At 46.4% G+C, this 22203-nt stretch overlaps 1 protein-coding gene across 2 annotated transcripts in view; it reads right to left on the bottom strand.

Moving 5' to 3' along the window:
• TMEM184B (transmembrane protein 184B) overlaps positions 1-21281 on the bottom strand; it is a 35256-nt gene extending 13975 nt beyond the window's left edge. The window contains exons 1-3 of one of the 2 annotated variants that reach the window (XM_030448049.1): positions 21117-21281; positions 3519-3779; positions 878-1043 (exon numbers count right to left, since the gene is read on the bottom strand). In XM_030448049.1, coding sequence (XP_030303909.1) covers positions 878-1043; positions 3519-3719 — 367 coding nt within the window. In that variant the 5' untranslated portion in view covers positions 3720-3779; positions 21117-21281. The remainder of the gene's footprint in view (positions 1-877; positions 1044-3518; positions 3780-21116) is intronic. The other variant, XM_030448057.1, reaches the window with a different exon arrangement.
• Positions 21282-22203: the final 922 nt, after the last annotated feature.

Raw genomic sequence — 22203 nt, 5'->3', positions numbered from 1 at the left:
GCATTGTCACAGATGTGAAGGAGGACCTGATGGTCCCTTCCAATGATTAACTTGTTCATATGGCCACGGGCACCTGTCTGCAACGCAGATCTAACCAAAACAACTGCACCAGCAAGTTATGATTTAACAAAGACATGGCAATAATCTGTCCTCAAAAATACATTGCTGGAGTGAAGTTTCTCCTGCTGGATGGGTAGAAGACTCCTTTCTGGATAAAATCAGGAGGAAAGTTTAGACAGCATTTATTGGAGAGTAACTGTTTCCCTTTCATAAAAATCTAGTGGTATCACCTGCAGCAGATAATTGAAAACGAAGCCATCAGTAACTCATCCTGAACACATCACCCTGTATCCTGCAGTTTATCTCCTCCAAAGCACTTCACACCTCACCAACACTGGCACATGGTGGCTGTGCTACCCCAGGTCATCACACAAGTGGCCACTGGATGGGACCAGAAGAATACATTGTCAACAAAGTGCACCAGGAAAACAGGACAAAGCTAAGTAAGTGTTGTTACAAGACCTGGAAGAGCAAGCTAACCAACACATTGCTTTAACCACCCAGCCAAAACCAGATTTTTTGCTTCACACCTTCCTGAAGCAAAGAAAATCATAAGCTTTGCCTCTACAGAACATTGTAGGTAAGGCTCAACACATCTTGCCATGCTCAGAAGGCAGCAAGGGAGCAGGTCAGGTTGGGCAGGGCTTTTAGCAACCTGATCTAGTGAAAGATGTCATTGCACTAGCTCACCTTTAAAGGTCCTTCCTAACTTAAAAAAATAAGATTCTATAATTTTCAGTCTCTGAGCAAGCCACATGCCCCACCAGGAGCCAAAGCTCTTCCTACCTCCCCCATTTCCTGTCTGACCCCTCCTTACCTTCATAGCAGTCCCGCACTGTCCCAAAGTAAACATAGTACTGGTCATTGGTGAAGAACAGGAGGCTGAGCCACGAGTCAAAGGCGTAAATGGGCACGATGAAGAGGATCCGAACGATGTAGCGCTGCTCGTTTGGGCAGCTGTAGCAGCGGAGGTGCATGTAGATCTGAAGAAATGGAGAGGGAAGACTGGTATCAGTGATACACAGAACAGAGAAGAGAAAGTGCAACTGAAGAGTCAACTGGGACAGGAAAAACAAACTCAGTAAATCATCTCTTGATGGCCTCCAGGTGCCTCAAGGTGCTGAACATTAAAAAAAATACATAAAATTCACTGTTATCATATGGCATTGATACAGCATCCCTTAGTATACAGAGCTGGAAGGAAAGGAAAAGGAAGGGGAACATTTCTTATCTAGTTCCTCATGGGGAATTAATTTACTGTTATTACCATCACCACTTGCCCATATTATTCTGCTCATCTGTTTTTTTCTCATTAACAATCCCATATTGCTGCTGTCCTCTTTTAAGTACCTAAGAGTCACAACACTGCAGGCTGATTTTCTCTGAAGAGGGAAGAGGCATGCACTTGAGTGCACATAAGCTCATTCTAAACACTCTCACTCTCTTGGCAGTTTTGCATGCTCTTGAGACTTTCACCTGAAACAACCTATGAGAGCCCTCACAGCACTGCCAAGAGCTGATAAGCCACAGCTTGTCTGCTCACAAAGTGCCAATGTGCACACTGGTGACAGCCTGGCCATGAAGCATCAGCCATCGAGGGAGCACTGAGCTCATACTGTGTGCCCAAAGGAACAACGCAGCCACACCACTTTTGTCTGACTGTCTGCACGCAAGCCAATCCCCCTAAGTCTCTGCCAAGACCCCACCCTACCCACTCCCACTGCTCACAGTTTGTTAGACATCATTAAATCCCACACCTAAAACGATTTTTCTCAGAATACTCACCTCCTCGGGAAGCTATGGCTGTAAGCATATCCTGAAGATGAGCACCACACCCGCAAAGGCCCAATAACACAGCCAGAGCTTTGGCTGAGTTGTGGGTAAGTTCTGCAGGGCAGAGAGTCAGCAGTGGGCACCTTGTCCAGAGGCAAGGCCTCTGTGCAGCAAGCCTCATGGAGGTGCTGCCCCAATTGCTGAGATTAGTAACAGCTAGTTTATTACACACAAGTCTGACAACTGAATGATTTTGCACAAGCAAAAAATGATAAGGCACAAGCTTTTGCCTCTTCTGAAAGGCTGAAGCTTCTGAAGTTTCACCTTGCATTTGGGGGTGCTGAAGATTCTCCAAGGTCTCAGGAAGCATCCATTGATGCTCTCACTTTTCCCTCATAAGGAAGAGGGGGTTGTCTCTCCCTAGCTATCTGTTGCTTGTCTCTCTATGCCTCTTGGACAGATCTGATCAAAGTCAACTGAAGGGCTCAAATTACTCCTGTTTCCTCTCCGTAACCCATGAGGAGCTCATGAAAGCCTCATTTCCTGAAGTGAACAGGTTGAAAATATACTATCAAAACCTTAGGGATATTTTTTCCTTGTGACAATCCCAGTGACACACCTCACCCAGCACAGGGACAGCTGACACTGGAGTTCAGATGACTCTAAGCTTTGCCCTTGGCGTGTCACAAGAGCCCCACGATCTGTGCGCCTACAAGAGCACAGGAACTGCTGCCTTGTTAATGGGACAACAGCGCGTTTCAATCAACACTGTCTCTCTGGCACTGACCTCCACTCTTCAGAGAAGGGCATTAATTCCTAACCATGCAATGCTACACTGCAGAGGAAAGATTTCTTTCCTACCCACAGCAGGCAATCAATTTGCACTCGGAAAGAGGAGGATACCTGTAATTGTTACCCAAGCTGCAGGTGAAACTGCAGGTGCTACTCTTATTCACCAATGACTAATCCATTTTTTAATTTCACTAGCTCCTGTGCTCCCATCAGTAGGCTGTAGTTTTCCAGACCCTAGTCATCACTCTGGAATCTACAGACCAACAGGTACAAAATACAGGTTGATAAATAACAGGGCTGATGTTTCCCCACTGTGCTTTTCAGTTCACATGACAACCGCATGAAAGAGAGCTACAGAACAGGATGCAGGGTTTGACTTGTTCTGGCTTCCCGGACACCTGCCCCAGAAAGAAGGGAGGGGAGAAAAATTAAAATAAAACATTTCCTGCTACTCCTTTCCGCAGCAGAGTTCAGCCTGTGGAATCCACTGGCACAAGAGATCAAAGGAGGTATGTCAAAAAACAGATGACCTACATCATTTAGCTAGCAGCTGACACAATAACAAACTGGATAGATTCAGCTACAAGACCTGGGAAAGGATGGCTTGAGATAAGACACCTTTCTGCAAACACTAAAGAGATGTCCAAATGTTTTTCACCTGCTAGTTTTAAGGAGTTTGCTTTCTCTCCATTCACACTATGGAAACAGTCTGAATTTGGGCACAAGAAGTCACCGCCTTGATCAACCCAGATAATATATTAAAGAGGTACCACTCCAGATCCTGCAAACCCCCATCACACAGCTGTATCTGGCACAGATACACCAGGGTATCACATGTGCACCTCTGTCTGGGGAAATGAAAAGGATGAGAAGTACAAGTGACAGGATTTTACCTGATGGCAGGTGATGAGCAAAGCTGTCCATACAAAGAAACCTGAGATAGCCTGAGCAGCGGTGGTCATGAGGAATATTGGCTGCTCCACAGCTGTGGGGATGCCATCCTCTGGCATCCAAGAGAAGTTGGGAGATGCAGCTGGAGTGGTAGCAGTTGACCCCAGTCTGGGGGCAGCAGCGACGTCAGTCATCACTATCATGGTGCCTTCTCCTGTGAGGTTCCAGTTGGGATTGCTGAAGAGTCACCCACAAGCCAAGACCTGTGAAGGAAGAAAACCAAAAAGCAACTGAACCCAGCTGAAAGGACTCAGGAGCATAACAGTAACAGTACTTTGCATCTCTCACATGCCTGTTATCAGGTTGCTCACATGCTTTACGAACAAGACCTGGATAAATCCACCACTGCCACCCCTCGTGATACAGCACATCATGTGGTCCTCAGAAACCTCTCTGCCACTCACAACACAGCCTCCCCAAGATCATGAAATACTGCCACCACCATTGTCACCACCCTTGCACAATAAAAACATTTTAAGAACAAGATGAATACATCATTCACCTGGCATCAGGAGGCAGTATCTAAATCACCCATACTGGAAGATGACAGACACTCCCAAGTTAACAGCTTTACTTCCCACAAAAGCACTGACTACTCTGCTGCACCCTGAAAAGCCGGACTCTTAGTCTTATGGTTTCATGTGGAAGGCAGCAGAACAAGCAACAAAAATGCACACCAGAAAGCGTCACTATGCAACAAGGGGACAAGAAGAGCATCCTTATTCCTCCGCTGAGCAATCCCCATCTCTCCTACTGCCATTGTGAAAACTACACTCAACCCAAAGGGCCTTCCTTGGAAGGCTATCCGCTGAAAGCTCTCCTTGATAGACAGAATATGAGACAACACTTTTACAAAAACACTGTATGGCACAGTACTTAACCACCCTGTCATTAATTTTAACTTATCATTGTTTTCTACATGACATAGATTTAACCTGACTGGCTTTTAAAAGCCTGCTGACCCGTGAAAACACACCCAGAACTCAAGGATATGCAAGACTTCAAAGCAGTATGACCCTTGGTCATTTCCCGGATGTAAAGCTATTTTCTTTCAATGGCACAAATTCTTAAAGGTTCAAGATCTGAAGCAGCTATTATTTTCAATTTGGTTGTAAGTAGGCTCTAATATGACTTCTGGACTGGCAGAAGACAATCCACTTAAACAGAGATCACAAGCAGGCAGCCATTGGCTCTATCAACTCAAAGAGCTGCTTCTGATGCAGCTGTGTTAAAAACATGGTTATCAAGGGAAACAGCATAATATTGCCTCTGTTTGATAACTTCCTAATAGTTTTGGGGATATCCTTTCTGTAAAAGGACAAGATGTAGCTCTCACACAGGCCTTCGGGTTTAGCAGCTGGAAAGGGCTTTACAAAGGCCAATCCATCATCCAGTTCACAGCTGCAGCATAGAAGGACAAGTCTGCCGTTTACTGGGTCATGCCAGAACACGATAGAGAACATAAATCCACAGATGATCTGCCCCAGCCTTGCTTCACCTGAAGCCATAGCACTCATCAGAGAACAGACACTCAGTAAAAGCAGAGGGCCAGGAGTAAATGATTTCCATATGCACACTAAGGTGCACAAATGGCCCCTACAGCACACATTTTTCAAACCATGCACTTCCTTCAGTGGTGTGCAGTGTTCTGATGTTACATATGCCCCATTCCACCTCATTTCTGCTTTCTTCCACAGAGGGAAGAGAACAAATACAAATCATGGGAAATATTTGGGTTTGTTTAAGCAGATACTCTCTTACTACTGAAGCAGCTGAGCAACTGCTATGGTTTAATTTACAAATTAACTGTTAAACTTAGCTTTTCTTATTTCTTTCTAGCAATTCTCTTCCCAAAATATTCTTGCTGAGTTACAGCTTTCCACAACTGCACATACTGAAGGACAATTCCTTTCCAGTCCTGATCAAAACAGGAAATGTAACTGTTATTTTTTGAGTTCCAAAGCATACACATACCTAAAAATTTGGAGAGCCTGGATAGGCTGGATAGAGATGTTACACGGTAGCAAGGTTTTTGCTGCTTTGAGAAGAGATTTCTAATCAAGTGACCTCTGATGCAAGTGAACACTCACAGTGCTGAGAGCGCTTCCACTCAGCTCACAAAGGGCACATCTAAAACGAAATTAGAGCAGATGCACCCGTGGTTAACCTAGCTCTAAATAAAGTCCAGCCACCTGCAGTCCTTCACATCCCAGCGCACTTTGGGAGCTATGCAAGAGTGGAAGCTGCTAAGCATTTCCTGAAGTTCACAGGGGAGAAGATCTCAACTGCAGACCACCATAAGCAGCAGGGGAAGGACCTGGCCCTTCAAGCTCCAGCTAATCTGACCACACCGACAGCATAGATCCAAATGAAGCACTAGTAACGTCAGCAGAACTGAAGATCTGAATGGGAATTCCTCTGCTGTTCTGCACTCGTCATTTTAAGAGAAGCTGAAACAGCAAAAAGTGATCATCAAGCATGTGACATGACAAGGGTTACACATTCAGAAGCAAGGGCACTTGAAAGTTCAAGCTGTATACATAACCTTAACACTGCCCCCTTGTGATTACACCTCAGCTGTCATTAATTACAGGATTATACATCATTCTTCACCTAATCCCCTTCAATTCACAGTCATTGAAACTAATAACTCTTCCTGGCATGGTGTTCTGAAAGAAAACACAAAACATCTTAACCCGAGCTCGGCTTCTCCTACTCCAAACCCTCAACCATCTCATCCATGAGCACTGTTCTGCTGAGTTGATCCTGACAGCACCCTCCTAATCAGTTGATTTTTTTGGTTGTAAGTCTCAGCTTGTGGTTCATTCTCCTTGCTAGTGAAATGCAAAGAAAAACTTCTCTCCTGAACCTGCAAACTTAATATGTACTTTCCAAATTGCCCCTCCTAATCTCCTAAACTACCGCACACCATTGCTACAGTGACAGGTGTAAGCAGTGCACAAAGCTATTATATGAAAGACTGCTGTATGCAAGAAGCTGAAGCTGTAAGAGCAATTCTTTACTATTTTTAATAAACGGATAACAGCATAGATGATTGGAGCCTTAACCAGGCAAGTGGATTTCAGCTCATTCACTCCCACCAGCTCAGAATCTGCTAGCTCCTTTGGAAAAAAGAGCATAATGAGCGTGGGCTACAGTAACTCTCGTTACAGGCCTTGTTTCCAAGATCTCTTCCCCACCATGAAGCGGGACACAAGCCCAGCACATCACTGGAACAGGCTTCTAGCCAAGGTGGTGCCTGGGAGCACATGCCAGCAAACACACTGCCTTGACAAGCACCCTGGTGTAAGCAGCTTCCCCTTTCACCTCACACAGCACATGTGTCTTGACGCTTGCTTCTTGGACACCTACCTCCATCCCACCCCATGTCAGTGCCACAACACACACCTCCCTGCTTCCTCTCATGACCAAGGAAAAAGGTCCCTTCCAACAAGCACAAAGCTGTTTCACATTCACCTTGATTTTGTCCATTCTCCCACACTGCAGCTCTAGCCAGGCACTAACCTGACAGTGGTTAGACTACTGGTGGTCATCTCTTTGCTGTGTACTCCTCCCCAGCTGGCTACATTTCCATTCTTCCTTATGCATTTTAAGCTCCTTGGGACAATTGTCTTTTTGTTCTCTGCCCATACAGTTCCCAGCACTGTGAGGTACCAAACCATGAGGAAAGCACTCGAGATTACCATACAGAAAATTGGGGGCAATTATAAACCTGAATTACCAATGCAATACAAACCAAACTAATCTAATGCATAATTAATTTCAAAGAGTTCTTCACTCTTCTGCCATATCCTCTTTTCTTTTCCCATCTCTTTCATCTTCACCTCACTGCTCCTATTTCAAGTCAGAGTAAAATTACTTGCACACTTATTCTCTCTCTAGAGGGCTCTCCTAAATATACCCAAGGAAAATATTTCAGTACTTCCAAATTTCATTCTTGAAGCTTTACCCTTCTCCAACTGATTACCTTGCTCCCCCACGAGATAACCTGCAATATAGCAGGTCCCACCAGGACCAGGAGAAGCACAGAACTTCAGAAACTTGAAACATGGCCACAGAAAAGTACATCTAGGTAAACACAAAGAGCTTTCAGACATGGACCTACGTGTACTTCAGGATGGCAGGAACAGATTCAGATCATCTGGTACAATTCTTGTATTTGGGCTACAAGAGCTCTAGACAGTGCTTAGGTCTGTGTGAAGTCTATATCCAAGAACTCTGTATGTGGAAGACAGAGATGATGCCTCCATTCCCAATGAGCTATTATACCTTCCTGCCTAGATGCCATTACAAGCATCACATATTAGAGCAAGAGAGGAGTTTGTACTGCTCGGGTATTAGCTTAAACACCAATCTAGTACCAGCTTAAACTTATCTAGCAGATCTGCTGAAAGCACTTTAGGAGCATTACATCTGCTCCCAGTGCAAGTGGGAGAAGAGAAAATAAAGCAAAGCATGCACTATCTATTTGTATCAAGATAGCTATCCTGATATAAACCTAGAGATGTGAAATGCTGCTACTGAGATTCTATGAGAGGGAAGCAGCTCTGACCAGAACGGGGACCAGTTCCATGACAGACACCACATAAGTGTAGTTAGCAGGGATGCGTCCGCAAGGCCTGGATCCACAGAAAAACAGCAGCAGTAATTCCTGATCAGAAGCAGATTGCTATTCCTGTATCTTTTGGAAACCAAGGTCTTCTGTCTCTAACATTAACGTGGCAGTTTGTTGCATCAAAAATAAACTTGGGACAGTAAACAGAAGGGATGTGGCACAACTGCACCAAAAAAAAGTACTTTGCTTTTGGCTTGCATAAAGGCATGGAAAATGTTACCACAGAGGAGTAGCTATTTCTACATAGAGATAAACAAACAAATACATAAACTCCACTTCTGACACAACAAAAGCAGTGCAAGAGAAGAGAATAAACATCCAAGTATGATCCTTCAGTTCCTAGGGGTACTTCTGAACAGGTACTCAGCCACAGAGCTCAGTAAGGAGTGGGTTGACAGCTCTGAGCAAAACCTGTTCCATTGTGCTGGCAACAGCAGGCTCGTTTTGCCCCAGTGTTGGTAGGAAAAGAACCTCGGATGATGTGACTGAAGACATTTTCTGCCATCTGCAAAGGCAATCTGTGTTTTCAGTAGGCACCTCCTCTGAGGCTAAAAGTATTTCATTTTTAAACTGCTGAGAGCACAATGAATGATACACCAAGTTATCCCATGAAAGCCTTAACAGCTAAGCCTCCTTTCTGCTGTACAAGGTACAATACAATAAAACATGTGTGACCTGGCCACAAGGTTCTTCTGGAAAGCTACAAGGCAAGGAATTGCTTCTTCTAAAAACCTACTCCAGACATGCTGTTTCATATCCTCTCTGCTGAACTTTGTTCCTGTTAGGATACCACAAAACCACTCCCTTCTTATTATTCCTCCAAAAGTTTCTCCACTAAATTATCCCTATGCTGGACCCAAAAAGACCAATGCAGAAGTGCCACGTGGTAGGTGCTTTAAAGCCTGAATTTTCTGCATTTATTGGGACGCAAGCTGGAGCTTTACATCAGCAAAAGCAGGAGCTTCATAGTTTTCAGAATGTCCCCTAGACTTACAAATAGTACAAGAACACACAATAAAATGGTTCGAGGTTTATCTTAGACTAATTATAAGAAACCCTAGAACTGCCAAGTGGGATCAGCTCTTTCCCTTGTGGTAGATATTGCAAATTTGCAATTGATTTAAGGTATTTCCAACCCTGAAAGGCATGGCATTACCAGCTGATCTGGCAAAAACTAGAAAAAGGAGCAGGTAGAGAGCCAGGACAAAATAACAATGCCATGTACTAGGAGAGTCACTGGTGCAGTTCAGATAAGTGATAGCAATAAAGAAATTAAAATGCTTTTAAATTTATTACTACTTAAATTGTTTTTGCTCTCTGGGGTGGCATCTAGTTTAGTTAGCTATGAGACATGAAAAGGTCCCAGCAGTGCATTTTTAAGCACTCCAGCAGCATTCCTGAAACAAGCTGTGAGCTAAATATGTGATCTGGCATGCAATTTTTACAAGTGCAACTCATTTACATCTTACTATTCATGCTGGGCAAAGCTGCCTTAATTTCAAGTCAGTAAAAGTCACCCCACTTCACAGACATCCACCCACACGTAACTCCAGACACACAAGCAATACTACTGTGCTCAGCTACAAAGGCATTCAACAAGATTTACAAAAACATGAAGCAACTGAATATACAGTTACTGTGCTTCCTAATTAAGTCTTAATGCAAGACTTCTCCCCCTGCACAACAAATTCAGACCCACATGCAGTTCTTTGCAATGCTATTTCTCCAGAGGCGTAAGCAGTCTTAATGCTGAAGGGATTTTGCCAGGTCACAATTTTCAAAACATCTGTCAGTACCAGTCAGTGAAACCAAAGTGTCACTAGGACATAAGACCAGTAGCACCAATATGGTCAGAGCTGGAAGACCACCGGCTTCAGCAGCAGAAGGTAGAAGAGCCAGGCACCTGGGAGGACTAAGCTGCACAGCAAAGCACACACACACTAATCCATATTCAAGAGATGATCCAACGCCTACACACACATAAGAGCATACGGTACACACAAACAATTTAACCTTCAACAAGGCCACGCAATGTCTTGTATCGTTTTAAGGATATTCAACTGCGAGAATACCACAAAAATCTTCTTGACTTCAAGTTCACAAAGTCTCCAGATATTTTGCTAATCCATACAAACTCATAGGAAGAGACAGCTGCTTCCCCTCCCCATAGACCCATTTAAAAACTCAGAACCAACAATAAAACCCTTTTACCCTGAGCTGTGCACTCTTCTTTCCAGAGTTTTTTTTCTGCTCTATTAATTTCTGTTGTCTGTGTACTCACACAGCCCTCTTCCTCTTTTTTTTTTTTTTTTTACGGACTGACCCACACTGCGATAGGTCAACATCCAACACCCAGTCACTTTTTTGGAAGGAGACAGGAAAAAGAGAGAAAGGGGGCGGGAGAGGAAGAGAAGAGATGTTCCCCAGCCTTCTACTCTCTCCTTCAAATGCCGGATCATGCACATCTGGGCCATGCACTGCATCTCTTTCTCATATTCCCAGCAGCCCCACTCCACTTGAACCAATCAAGCCCTCTGCTCCCACAAGAGAAACACAGAAAAACTAGAAAGATGTTCTGGAACTGGCTGAGGGAAAAGAGACACTGAGAAAAAGGATGTGTTGTAAACACTTGTGTTGTAAACTCTGCCCAACATGACAGAGGAAGTTTGCGTTTCATTTTCTAAATTCTCAAGAATAAATTCTCCAGTCAAATCAAAACTTATACCACCACCGCTTGCATTCATCCTTCCCTGCATGCAAGTGCCAAGACAGAGGAGATGAGCTTTAGAGTTACTGCAGGGTATAGAGTTACTCTAAGATGTATCTGATTTCAAACTCTACAGCATCAAAAGCCACCAAAGTTGTGGCAGTCACAGACAAAGGGAGTTTGGTTTAATATCAGAGAACACTTGTCCACATAGAATATAAAACACACACTCGATCAGACAAGATCCAAACTTAAATTTATCAAGTAAATGTGTTGGAAGAAGCCAGGCATCCTATCCAACTGATAGCCTAACTGAAATGGTTAGGCATCCAAGCCTATCCAACTGAGCAGCAATGCATAGGAGGCAAATGGCTTGCCTGGCTTCCCTAACAAATGATTCCCTGGTCCAAATATATAACAGTGATGAACACTGCAAAAGTAAAACCAGTGATCCTCAACAAAGAACACAAAGCCACTCACCATTCCATTATTGCTGAAATATTTGATCTACTTATTTTTGTTTGTGGGTTGTTGCCTCTTCATTTATTTTTTTAAAAACTCTGGAAATAAGACACATACATCCTCTTGTTAAGTCTCTAAACTCACCAACTCCAGTTTCCACTGCTCCTGTTCAATGTTGCCTCCATGCACTTATCTCTGACCCTGTTACTCAATCAAGAAAAATAAAGATCCAACAGATGTAAACTTTTAAAAACAGACCTAGGAGCTTTTTATCCCTGGACTCCTGGGAGAAGAGAGTTCGTCTGCACAAAAAAGTGCTAAGCCTTAGATACCTTAGCATTACAGCTTTGCTCATTAAAGAATGAAACCAGACCATGGACTTCCCATATGGAAAAGTTACCTCTGGAAGCTCACAGGCAGTGGCTCGATGATGCCTGGAGAAGGAAACATTCTCAGCCTTGCTTGCTAAAGCACATCAACTAGAGACAGCATTAGAGGGAAAAACCCTGCCCAGCACCCTCTTCTGGAGGCTATTTTTGCCACACAAGTAATGAGAATATGCCCTATCCTGACTCAGCACTGAAGGTTTGCAGGGAAGTTGCCAATACTGCTAGAAGCAGGAGGATACCAAGAGCTATTAAAACACAGCTCAAAGTGATTCTGAAATCCCACTATCTGTCCCAGAAGTCAACAACAGCAGTGTATTTTCGCTATAAAGAAAGGGGCACACATGCATCCACCTGAGATGGTGTGCACTTAAAAAAAGGTAAAACTTCAACTCAATTTTTCCAGACACAGATTTAAGATTAAAATACCCAGATGGATGAAATTGCCTAAATGAGAATTTATACTAATAACTTCTACCTAAAAACTCTGCTGTAAAATCAGTACCATCACAAAGCCATTGGGGCAGGGGAAAGAAAGTCAAGAGAGTTTGGAGGAGGAGAGAGGTCACCCCTGGCTCCCATGGGTCAAGTAGCTGCAGACAGCTTCACCCATCACTAACCACCCTTCACTAGCAAAACTGGCAACAAGGAGACAAGTTGTGAAAATAAATTTTGTCTATTCTAACCTGACTCCCCAGGTGACTGGCTTATATTTCAAGTAACCTGGGCAGAGGCACAGCAACTTAGATCAAGTTAGAGCCTGGGCTCTAACTGTGTTGGAGATCATAGAATCATAGAATTGGCTGGGTTGGAAGGGACCTCAGAGATCATCGAGTCCAACCCTTTTACCACCGTTGCGGTTGCTAGACTATGGCACTGAGTGCCACATCCAGTCTCTTTTTAAATATCTCCAGACACGGAGAATCCACTACTTCCCTGGGCAGCCCATTCCAATGCCGGATCACTCTCTCTGTAAAGAAATTCTTTCTAATATCTAATTCTAATATTCTATATTCTAATTCTATTCTATATATTCTATTCTAATATATTCTAATATATATTATATTCTATTCTAATTCTATATTCTAATTCTTTCTAATATCTAATATCTAATTCTTATCTAATATCTAATATCTTTCTAATATCTGCAGATGACTGCAGGCTCCCAAGTGATCAGCTCAGCAGCCTCCAACAGCATCAATGTTATGTTTAGCAGCCTGGGGAGGGAACAACAGGACAGCAAGGTCAGCTTTTAAGGTATTATTTCATCTCATCTCCTTCTCAAAGCCTCACTGATGCAGTAGGTAACATGTTGCAGTCACTTCTTTTGCTGAACCAGAGGACCTCTTTTGCTTTTTTTTTTCCCACAGAATCAACCAAACATACCCAGGAAGAGAGGACTATTTTTAGGTTGCACACCAAAAAATCTGAAGCTGTGACACCATCTCTATGCTCTTGGTCACTCTCTATTATACAACATCCTCAAATTTTCCTTTCAGTATCATCAAACTCATAGGTACTGTGACTAAGATAACAAAAGCAGTATTCACAGAGACAGACTTAAAGATGGGGGGACAAAAACCCAGGTACTCTGTGAGTTAAAGGACATTCAACGCTGCGGGTAGAGCATGTAAGTTATTTCCCTCCACTATTTCCCATAAATTATGCCCCTCAGGGGCTGTAAAGACCTGGTCACAACCAGCTACAGCACACTTGCCTATACACTGCACTTCCACTGGACAGTTTCTTCTATTGCCTTCACAGACATGTTACTTACACCATCACAAAGAGAAAACCCACAGAGACTCAGCTGATTTTTAAAGACGAGAGAAAACCAGGCTACAAGAAAGTATTCCAGAGCCCTGCCTCTTCCTACAGGAAGAAGACTCCAAGGTGAGACACTAAGAGAGTGGCTGCAGGTCACTGCTTCAGCTGACAGAATTTCACCTCCACAACCTTCCTGGGGGACTGCTGCTCTGAAAACATATCCAGTTGTTTTATCTCAAAGTAGTCAGTAAGAAGGAGAAGGAGAAGGAGAGAGGGAGAAGGAGAGAGGGAGAAGGAGAGAGGGAGAAGGAGAGAGGGAGAAGGAGAGAGGGAGAAGGAGAGAGGGAGAAGGAGAGAGGGAGAGAGAGAAGGAGAGAGAGAGAGAAGGAGAGAGGGAGAGAGAGAAGGAGAGAGAGAAGGAGAGAGAGAAGGAGAGAGAGAAGGAGAGAGAGAAGGAGAGAGAGAAGGAGAGAGAGGAGAGAGAGAAGGAGAGAGAGAAGGGGAGAGAGAGAGAAGGAGAGAGAGAGAGAAGGAGAGAGAGAGAGAAGGAGAGAGAGAGAGAAGGAGAGAGAGAGAGAAGGAGAGAGAGAGAGAAGGAGAGAGAGAGAGAAGGAGAGAGAGAGAGAAGGAGAGAGAGAGGGAAGGAGAGAGAGGGAAGGAGAGAGAGAGGGAAGGAGAGAGAGGGAAGGAGAGAGAGGGAAGGAGAGAGAGGGAAGGAGAGAGAGGGAAGGAGAGAGAGGGAAGGAGAGAGAGGGAAGGAGAGAGAGGGAAGGAGAGAGAGGGAAGGAGAGAGAGGGAAGGAGAGAGAGGGAAGGAGAGAGAGGGAAGGAGAGAGAGGGAAGGAGAGAGGGAAGGAGAGAGGGAAGGAGAGAGGGAAGGAGAGAGGGAAGGAGAGAGGGAAGGAGAGAGGGAAGGAGAGAGGGAAGGAGAGAGAGAGGGAAGGAGAGAGGGAAGGAGAGAGAGAGGGAAGGAGAGAGGGAAGGAGAGAGAGAGGGAAGGAGAGAGAGAGGGAAGGAGAGAGAGAGAGAAGGAGAGAGAGAAGGAGAGAGAGAAGGAGAGAGAGAAGGAGAGAGAGAAGGAGAGAGAGAAGGAGAGAGAGAAGGAGAGAGAGAAGGAGAGAGAGAAGGAGAGAGAGGAGAGAGAGAGAGAAGGAGAGAGAGAGAGAAGGAGAGAGAGAGAGAAGGAGAGAGAGAGAGAAGGAGAGAGAGAGAGAAGGAGAGAGAGAGAGAAGGAGAGAGAGAGAGAAGGAGAGAGAGAGGGAAGGAGAGAGAGAGGGAAGGAGAGAGAGAGGGAAGGAGAGAGAGAGGGAAGGAGAGAGAGGGAAGGAGAGAGAGAGGGAAGGAGAGAGAGGGAAGGAGAGAGAGGGAAGGAGAGAGAGGGAAGGAGAGAGAGGGAAGGAGAGAGAGGGAAGGAGAGAGAGGGAAGGAGAGAGAGGGAAGGAGAGAGAGGGAAGGAGAGAGGGAAGGAGAGAGGGAAGGAGAGAGGGAAGGAGAGAGGGAAGGAGAGAGGGAAGGAGAGAGGGAAGGAGAGAGGGAAGGAGAGAGGGAAGGAGAGAGGGAAGGAGAGAGGGAAGGAGAGAGGAAGGAGAGAGAAGGAGAGAGAGAAGGAGAGAGAGAAGGAGAAGAGAGAAGGAGAGAGAGAAGGAGAGAGAGAGAGAGAGGAGAGAGAGAGGAGGGAGGAGGAGGAGGAGGAGGGAGGAGGGGGGAGGAGGAGAGGGAGAAGGAGAGGGAGAAGGAGAGGGAGAAGGAGAGGGAGAAGGAGAGAGACCAAAAAAACTTTCAAAAGGATGCTTCCAGTCCAAGTGTTATCATATATTACAGTTAGTTCAGCTAAGTGTTTTAATCTGTCTTATCACAGCGTCAAACCGCTTTCACAGTCCCAAGCATTCTGGAAGGGCGTAATGTCTTGGCAGGAAACCGCTCTCCCACCACAAGAAAGCAACCCCCAGAGAGTCTGGGCAGAAGTGAGAACAGCACACAACACACACGCACCTCCGCTTCAAGCGAACAGATGGGCAAGTCAGCACACAAAACCCAAACGTGATGGATTCTCCACAGCACCTCAGTTTTACTGGGCCTCAGCGAGTGCAATCAATCACAAGCTCTGAAAAAGAGAAAAGCTTCTGCCTCCAGCCCCTATTCAATAACCCACAGCAGCTTTGATAGGCAGACAGCTAGCAGGAGTCATGTACTAGGAAAGCTCTAGTTATAAAGCATAAGGGGCTGTACAGTTCTCTTGATTCTGTAGACAGCCCAACCTGCATGTTACCCACTGCCTTAAAACCTTGTTTTCCTCAATTTTAGCCTGAAAACCCTATGAAAATCAGGAACAGCAATGGCCCTTCAGAATTAACAACTCTGATTTACACCTTCATTTTTTATCTCAAACTGTAATACTTTGAACAACGGAAAAAATTGAAGGAGGAAGGGGTTAATAATCTTATGCTTGTCTGTAACAAAAAGTGGGGCAGCACACCAGGGGTAGAGGGATGGAGTGCTCCTAAGGGCTCTCAACTTGTTGCCCTGAGGCAAGCCAGGGAGGATGCACCAGAGTGGCTATTAGTGGAACTTGGTGGAATGATTCCCATGACTGGAATATAGGGATAGAAGGGTTCAAGCTCTTTAGGAAGGATAAGCAGGGGAGGAGGTGTTGCTCTCTACAGCAGTGAACAACTGGAATCAATGGAGCTCCACATGGGGAAGGACAACAAGCTGATTGAGTGCATATGGGTTAAGATTAAAGGGAATAAGGGAGATGGCAATGTCACAGTAGGGGTCTGCTACAGGACACCTGACCAGCAGAACCAAGCAGATGTGGCCTTCCACAGGCAGACAGAAGAGGCTTTGTGTTCATAGGCCCTGAACTTCGTGGGTGATTTCAATCACCCTGACATCTGCTGAAGGGACAACACAGCAAGGCATCAGCAATCCAGGATGTTCCTGGAATGCATAGATGATAATTTCTTCCTCCATCAAATGGTAGAGGAACCAACAAGAAAAGGTGCTATGCTGGACCTTGTTCTCACCAAAAGGGAAGGCATGGTGACCAATGTAATGCCCAGGGACAACCTTGTCTGCAGTGATCACAAACCACTTGAATTTAAGATCTTCAGGGCATCTAAAAAGATGTATTCCAAGCTTATAGCTCCAGACTGTAGGTGTGCAGACTTCAATCACTTCAGGGATCTGCTGGCCAAAGTACTGTATGACAAAGCCCTAGAGCAAAGGGGGGCCCAGGACAGCTGGTTAGTATTCAAGTATCACTTTCTCTGTGTTCAGGTGCAAAGTATACCAAGAAAGAGGAAGGCAAGAAAGAAAGCTAGGAGACTTGACTGGATGAACAAGGAGCTCCTGGAAACACACAAAAAGAAACTTCACAAGGAATGGAAAAAAGGACATCTAAAATGGGGGGCATATAAGAAAGCTGTCCAAGCAGCAAGAGACCAAGTTAAAAAAGCCAAAGCTCAGTTAAAAGTAAATCTAGGCAGGGAGACCAAGGAGAATAGCAAAAATTTCTATAGGTATATTAACAGCAAAAAGAAGACTGGGGAAGGTGTGGGTCCCCTCAGAAAGGAAACAGGTGAACTAGTGACAAGTGATATAGAGAAGGCTGAGATTCTCAATGACTTCTTTACCACAGCTCTAACTGGCAAGGACTCCAGCCACACTCCTGAAGTCACAGAAGACAATGGCAAAGGCTGGAAGGAAGAACTGCCAATTGCAAGTGAAGATCAGGTTCTTGACCATCTGAAGAAGCTGTACAAGTCCATGGGTCCTGATGGGATACACCCATGGGTACTGAGGGAACTGGCAGATGTAGTTGCTAAACCACTGTCTATTATATTCCAAAAGTCATGGCAGTCCAGTTAAGTCCCCACTGACTAGAAAAGGGGGAACATAACCCCCATTTTCAAAAAGGGAAAGAAGGAATATTCAGGGAACTATAGGCCAGTCAGTCTCACCTCTATTCCTGGTAAGATTATGGAGCAGATCCTCCTGGAGGCACTGCTGAAGCAGAAGAAAAATGAAGATGTGTTTGGGTATAATCAGCATGGCTTCACCAAGGACAAATCATGCCTGACAAACCTCATGGCCTTCTATGAAAAGGTCACAACATCAATAGACAAGGGAAGAGCAACCAAAATCATTTACCTGGACCTGAGCAAAGGCTTTGACACTGTCCCACATGACATCCTGGTCTCCAAGATGGCAAAATATGGGTTTGATGGCTGGACCACTCAGTGGATTAAGAACTAGACTGATGACCACACCCAAAGAGTGGCTGTCAACAGGTCCATGTCCAAGTGGAGGCCAGTGCAGTCCCTCAAGGATCAGTGTTGGGACCACTCTTGTTTAACATCATTGTTGGTGACATGGACGGTGGCATTGAGCGCACCCTCAGCAAGTTCCCTGATGACACCAAACTGTGTGGTGCAGCTGACACACTGGAGGGAAGGGATGGCATCCAGAGGGACTTTGACAGGCTGGAGAGGTGGGCCCATGCCAAAATCATTAAGTTCAACAAGACCAAGTGCAAGGTCCTGCATCCGGGTCGAGCCAATCCCAAGCACCAATATAGTCTGGGCAGTGACTGCCTTGAGAGCAGCCCTGAGGAAAAGGACTTAGGGGCACCTCTCCTATGAAGACAGACTGAGAGAGTTGGGGTTATTCAGTCTGGAGAGGAGAGGGCTCTGAGGAGACCTTACTGCAACCTTCTCATACCTGAAGGGGGCTACAAGAAAGCTGGTGAGGGACTTTTTAGGATGTCAGGTAGTGACTAGGGAGAAGAGATTTAAACTAGAGGAAGGCAGATTTAGATTGGATGTTGGGAAGAAGTTCTTCACCATGAGGGTGGTGAGACACTGGAACAGGTTGCCCAGAAAGGCAGTGGAAGCCCCATCCCTGGGAGTCTTTAAACACAGCAACCTCATCTGGTGGGAAGTGTCCCTGCCCATGGCATGGGGGTTGGAACTAGATGATCTTAAAGGTCCCTTCCAATCCTGAAAATCCTATGATTCTATGAACACTGGGTTCTTGAAGCAGCTGGGACCAAAATAACAAAAACTTCCCAAGGAATTCACTGCTCCCACCAGCCATTGCTGCAAGACCTCAAAAATATCTTTTGAGGTGCTGCAAAATTAAACTTCTGCTAGGAGGAGGCAAGAGCTCATCTCCATCACTGCAAACATAAGACAATTAAACACAGACCCAAAACAGGAGGAGAAAAGGATGAAGTGCAAGTTCCATCACATGGAAATTAAAAGGTCTTAAGTCAAAACAAGTATATTAGATGTTTTAGTTAACCCAGCAGTAGAACTGGATAGAGAAATGGACTGACATTTTCAGGCAGTGCATAAAGTATTTTCAAAGTTACTTTAATTATGAGCTGGGGAAAAAACAAAACAAAACAAAACAAAACCCATTCTTCCTTTATCCCCAAGAAGAAAAGAACCCTAATGCCACAACTGCAAAATCCAAAAGCTCATCTCCCAGCCTGCTACCAGCACCCAGGCAAACAAGCTGACAGAGAACAAGGCGGAATTTCTAGCTGGATTCTGTCAAATCATGAGAAACCAGCAATCTCTGAATGATTTCGATATGCCAGACCAGCTAGGCTTGCTGAACTTTATTTTCTGACTATCTTATGGACGTCTAAGAGCCTTCCCCTTCTAACTGCCACGTGTCCCAAGGAGACAGACAAAAGTACAAAAGATGCCCGAGTGCTTGGGAAGCATTCTTCCCCTCACCCCACATTTCCAAAACACAGGCCATTCAGCACTCTGAACAGATTGTAGAAACCTGAGCAGAATACAAAGATAAACATCTTCCCAAACCACCAAACTGCATAGAAATGCTGACTTCAGCAGCAATGTTTTCCTGATCATTTTATAGCAAGACCAAATCACTTCTGCTCCCAATGCAGACAGCCACTTGCTGCATACTGCTGCACTTAAGATTTACAACACAACCGTAACAACGGCAGCAAGGACTTAAAAACTTCTTTACTACACCAGAGCAGATTCAAAGCCTGTTCTCTTGGGGACAATGGTGAAAAAAAAAAAGCCTGAATTAGGCCTTTGTGGAATACTCTCACCGCAGGACAAAAACAAACAAACAAAAAAAACCCAACTCTTTACCAACATCCTAAAAGTGTGAGAGGTTTTATTGCAAAACTGCCACACAAACACAAACCTGGAGTACTAGAAACCCAAATAACACAAACTTTTCTAGAGAAATCTCTGGTCCCTGGCAGCTTTCAGGAAGGCTGCTCAGCCCTTAGAGTCAAGGGTAACTTCCAGCAACAGAAGTTCAATAGAACAGTTATCTATTGTGTTGAAAAAGCCAAGTCTTTGTTAGCAAGATGTATGCATTATTACATTTTCATCGATTGTTGTCTTTTTCTTGCAGGATAGGAAATGGACAATTCCATTCACCCTGTTAGCCTTCACTGGCTATTGATCAATGCCTTCTATTTTTCTCTTCAAGAGGTAAGCAGTCTACTCTCTGGGGAAGCCTGTCTATGTCTTCAGTAATTGCTCCTGCTCAAGCTCCTTATGTGGCAAGAACACTTTTCAATTTTCTGTAAGGAGGAATCTTTTGTATTTTCTCTAGACTTCCCACTCCTCCTCCCACTCCTGACAGTTTTGTGGTGTTCCACGCAGCTTTCAGAGAGCTGTCCCTGAAACCACTCCAGTCCCCTTCCTGGATCACCTCTTACCAGAACCCAACCACACACATGCATTCTTTCAAAGCCTTCCTTCCACTACTATGCTGCAGTTACCAAGCCTCCACGAAGCAAGTGAAATTGAAAGTCACCGTGAGCATCCAAAAAAATGAGTGGTCACAGCTCACCAGCGATTACAGGAGCACACACACGATGTACATCAGCCCCCACAGCCTGAACCAGAAGGTGCACAGCAAACTCAAGCCTGCCGCCCGCCACCCTGTTGACGACGACCGTGCTCCCACAGCCCACCTGGGGACAAGGACACCCACCCAATGCCTCTGAGCAGCAAAACATCATTGGGAAGGTGCGGGGGCTGCGCTGGGGCAACGCGCGTCCTACGCAAGGGGAGGCTGGGTGGGCTGCAGCAAGGAGAGATATTGGGGAACAGGCTGAAGGACTTTGGGATGCACCGGGAGGGGGGAGGAGGGAGAGGGGGAAGCACTGGGAGCTTGTGGGGAGGCGGGAGGGGGGAAATATGGAAGCCACGCGGGGGCAATGTGCGTGGGCAGGGGCAGGCTATGGAGAGCGGACGGCGGGGACCGCACAGCGGGAAGGGACGGCGGGGACAAAACGGGGGGAACGTGCGCGGGCTGGAGGGGGGAATAGGGAGGGGGAGGCTGGGGGCCGCACCTGGGAATCGCGCAGGGCAACGGCAAGAGATTGGGAAGGGGGTGGCGGTGGGGAGTAGGGATACCGCGGCCATAGCGGTGCGATGCCGGGGGGCGTTGGGTGAGTTTGCAGGGGCCTCCACCGGGCAACCCCAACGGCCAGCCCGGCCCCTCTGGTCCGCCCCGCGCCCCCACAGCAGCCCCCGCGCCCCGGCTCGGTGACCATCCTTCCCCCCGCCGCATCTTACCTCCCAGAAGGGGGCGGGCGGGGCTGGTCTCGGCCCAGCCCGTTGGGGCTCGGAAGGGTCGAGTCGGGCCCTGCCCCGCTGCCCCGCGGGCGGGCCGGCGCCGGCACCGGGGCGCTGAGGGCCTCAGGAGGCCATGGCGACGCCGGGCCCACCCCGGCCCTCCGCGCACGCGCAGGGGCCCGTACGCCACGCCCACTCCCTCGCGCCGCGCGGGCGGGCGGGGCAGCGGGGGTGACGTAACCACCCCACTCTTAAAGCGGCAACGCAGACGATCCGGGACCGGGTGCACGGGGACGGGGACCGGGTTCGGGATCCGAACCCGACAGCCCGCTACGGTAGGGCTGGGCTGCCGCCCCCCACCTCCCCTCCTGGCCACACTTCTTCCGCCAGCAGGGCAGCTGTGGTTTCCAGGGTTCCGGCAGCTCTTTCCCCTTTCCCCAGAAAGGGTTAGAGGAGGGAGACACCCCCGACCCCCCTCGTCCCCCAGGCAGATTCCCACCTCTGCCTCAGGATGGTGTTGCCAGAAACTCCGAGGGAAAAACAAACACGCGTCTGGGTGCTGGAAAAACAAGGCCATACTTGCGCCCAAGCCAGAATAATGGATTCTCAATTTTTAAAAGAAAGAAGTAAAAAACCCCAAATTAATTAAAACGAACAAACAGTCAAACCAACCTAGCCCTAATGCGCAAGTGCTGACCTGCCTACAGCAGGGACTTGTCACCAAGAGCGGCTGCCAGCCCACCCGAGGCCCTTGCAGGCATCTCCTCCTTCTTTAGAAGGGCACTCACCCTCTTCTGTAATCCAGAAGAGGCACCCATGGACCTGCTGTCCCCACTGTCTCCTAAAAATGTCGGTGTGTTTCCCTCCTGTCCAAAGAGAGCTCCTACCCCAACTCAGCAAACCCTCCTGTCCTCATCCAGATCCAGGCTCTGATGCCTCCACCCCAGCGCCCAAACCACACGCTCGGTGAAGCAAAGGCAACACGCAGAGGATGGGTGTTGGCTTCCACGTAGGCAAAGCTCCTCTTTTTGACAGATTTAGAAAGAGTCCATTTGCATTTTGATACCTCAAAAACACACTCAAAATG

The sequence above is a fragment of the Calypte anna genome, chromosome 1, assembly GCF_003957555.1.
Source record: "Calypte anna isolate BGI_N300 chromosome 1, bCalAnn1_v1.p, whole genome shotgun sequence".
Lineage (NCBI taxonomy): Eukaryota > Metazoa > Chordata > Aves > Apodiformes > Trochilidae > Calypte > Calypte anna.
The sequence above is the reverse complement of the archived record's forward strand: the minus strand, read 5'-3'. Positions and strand labels throughout refer to the sequence as shown.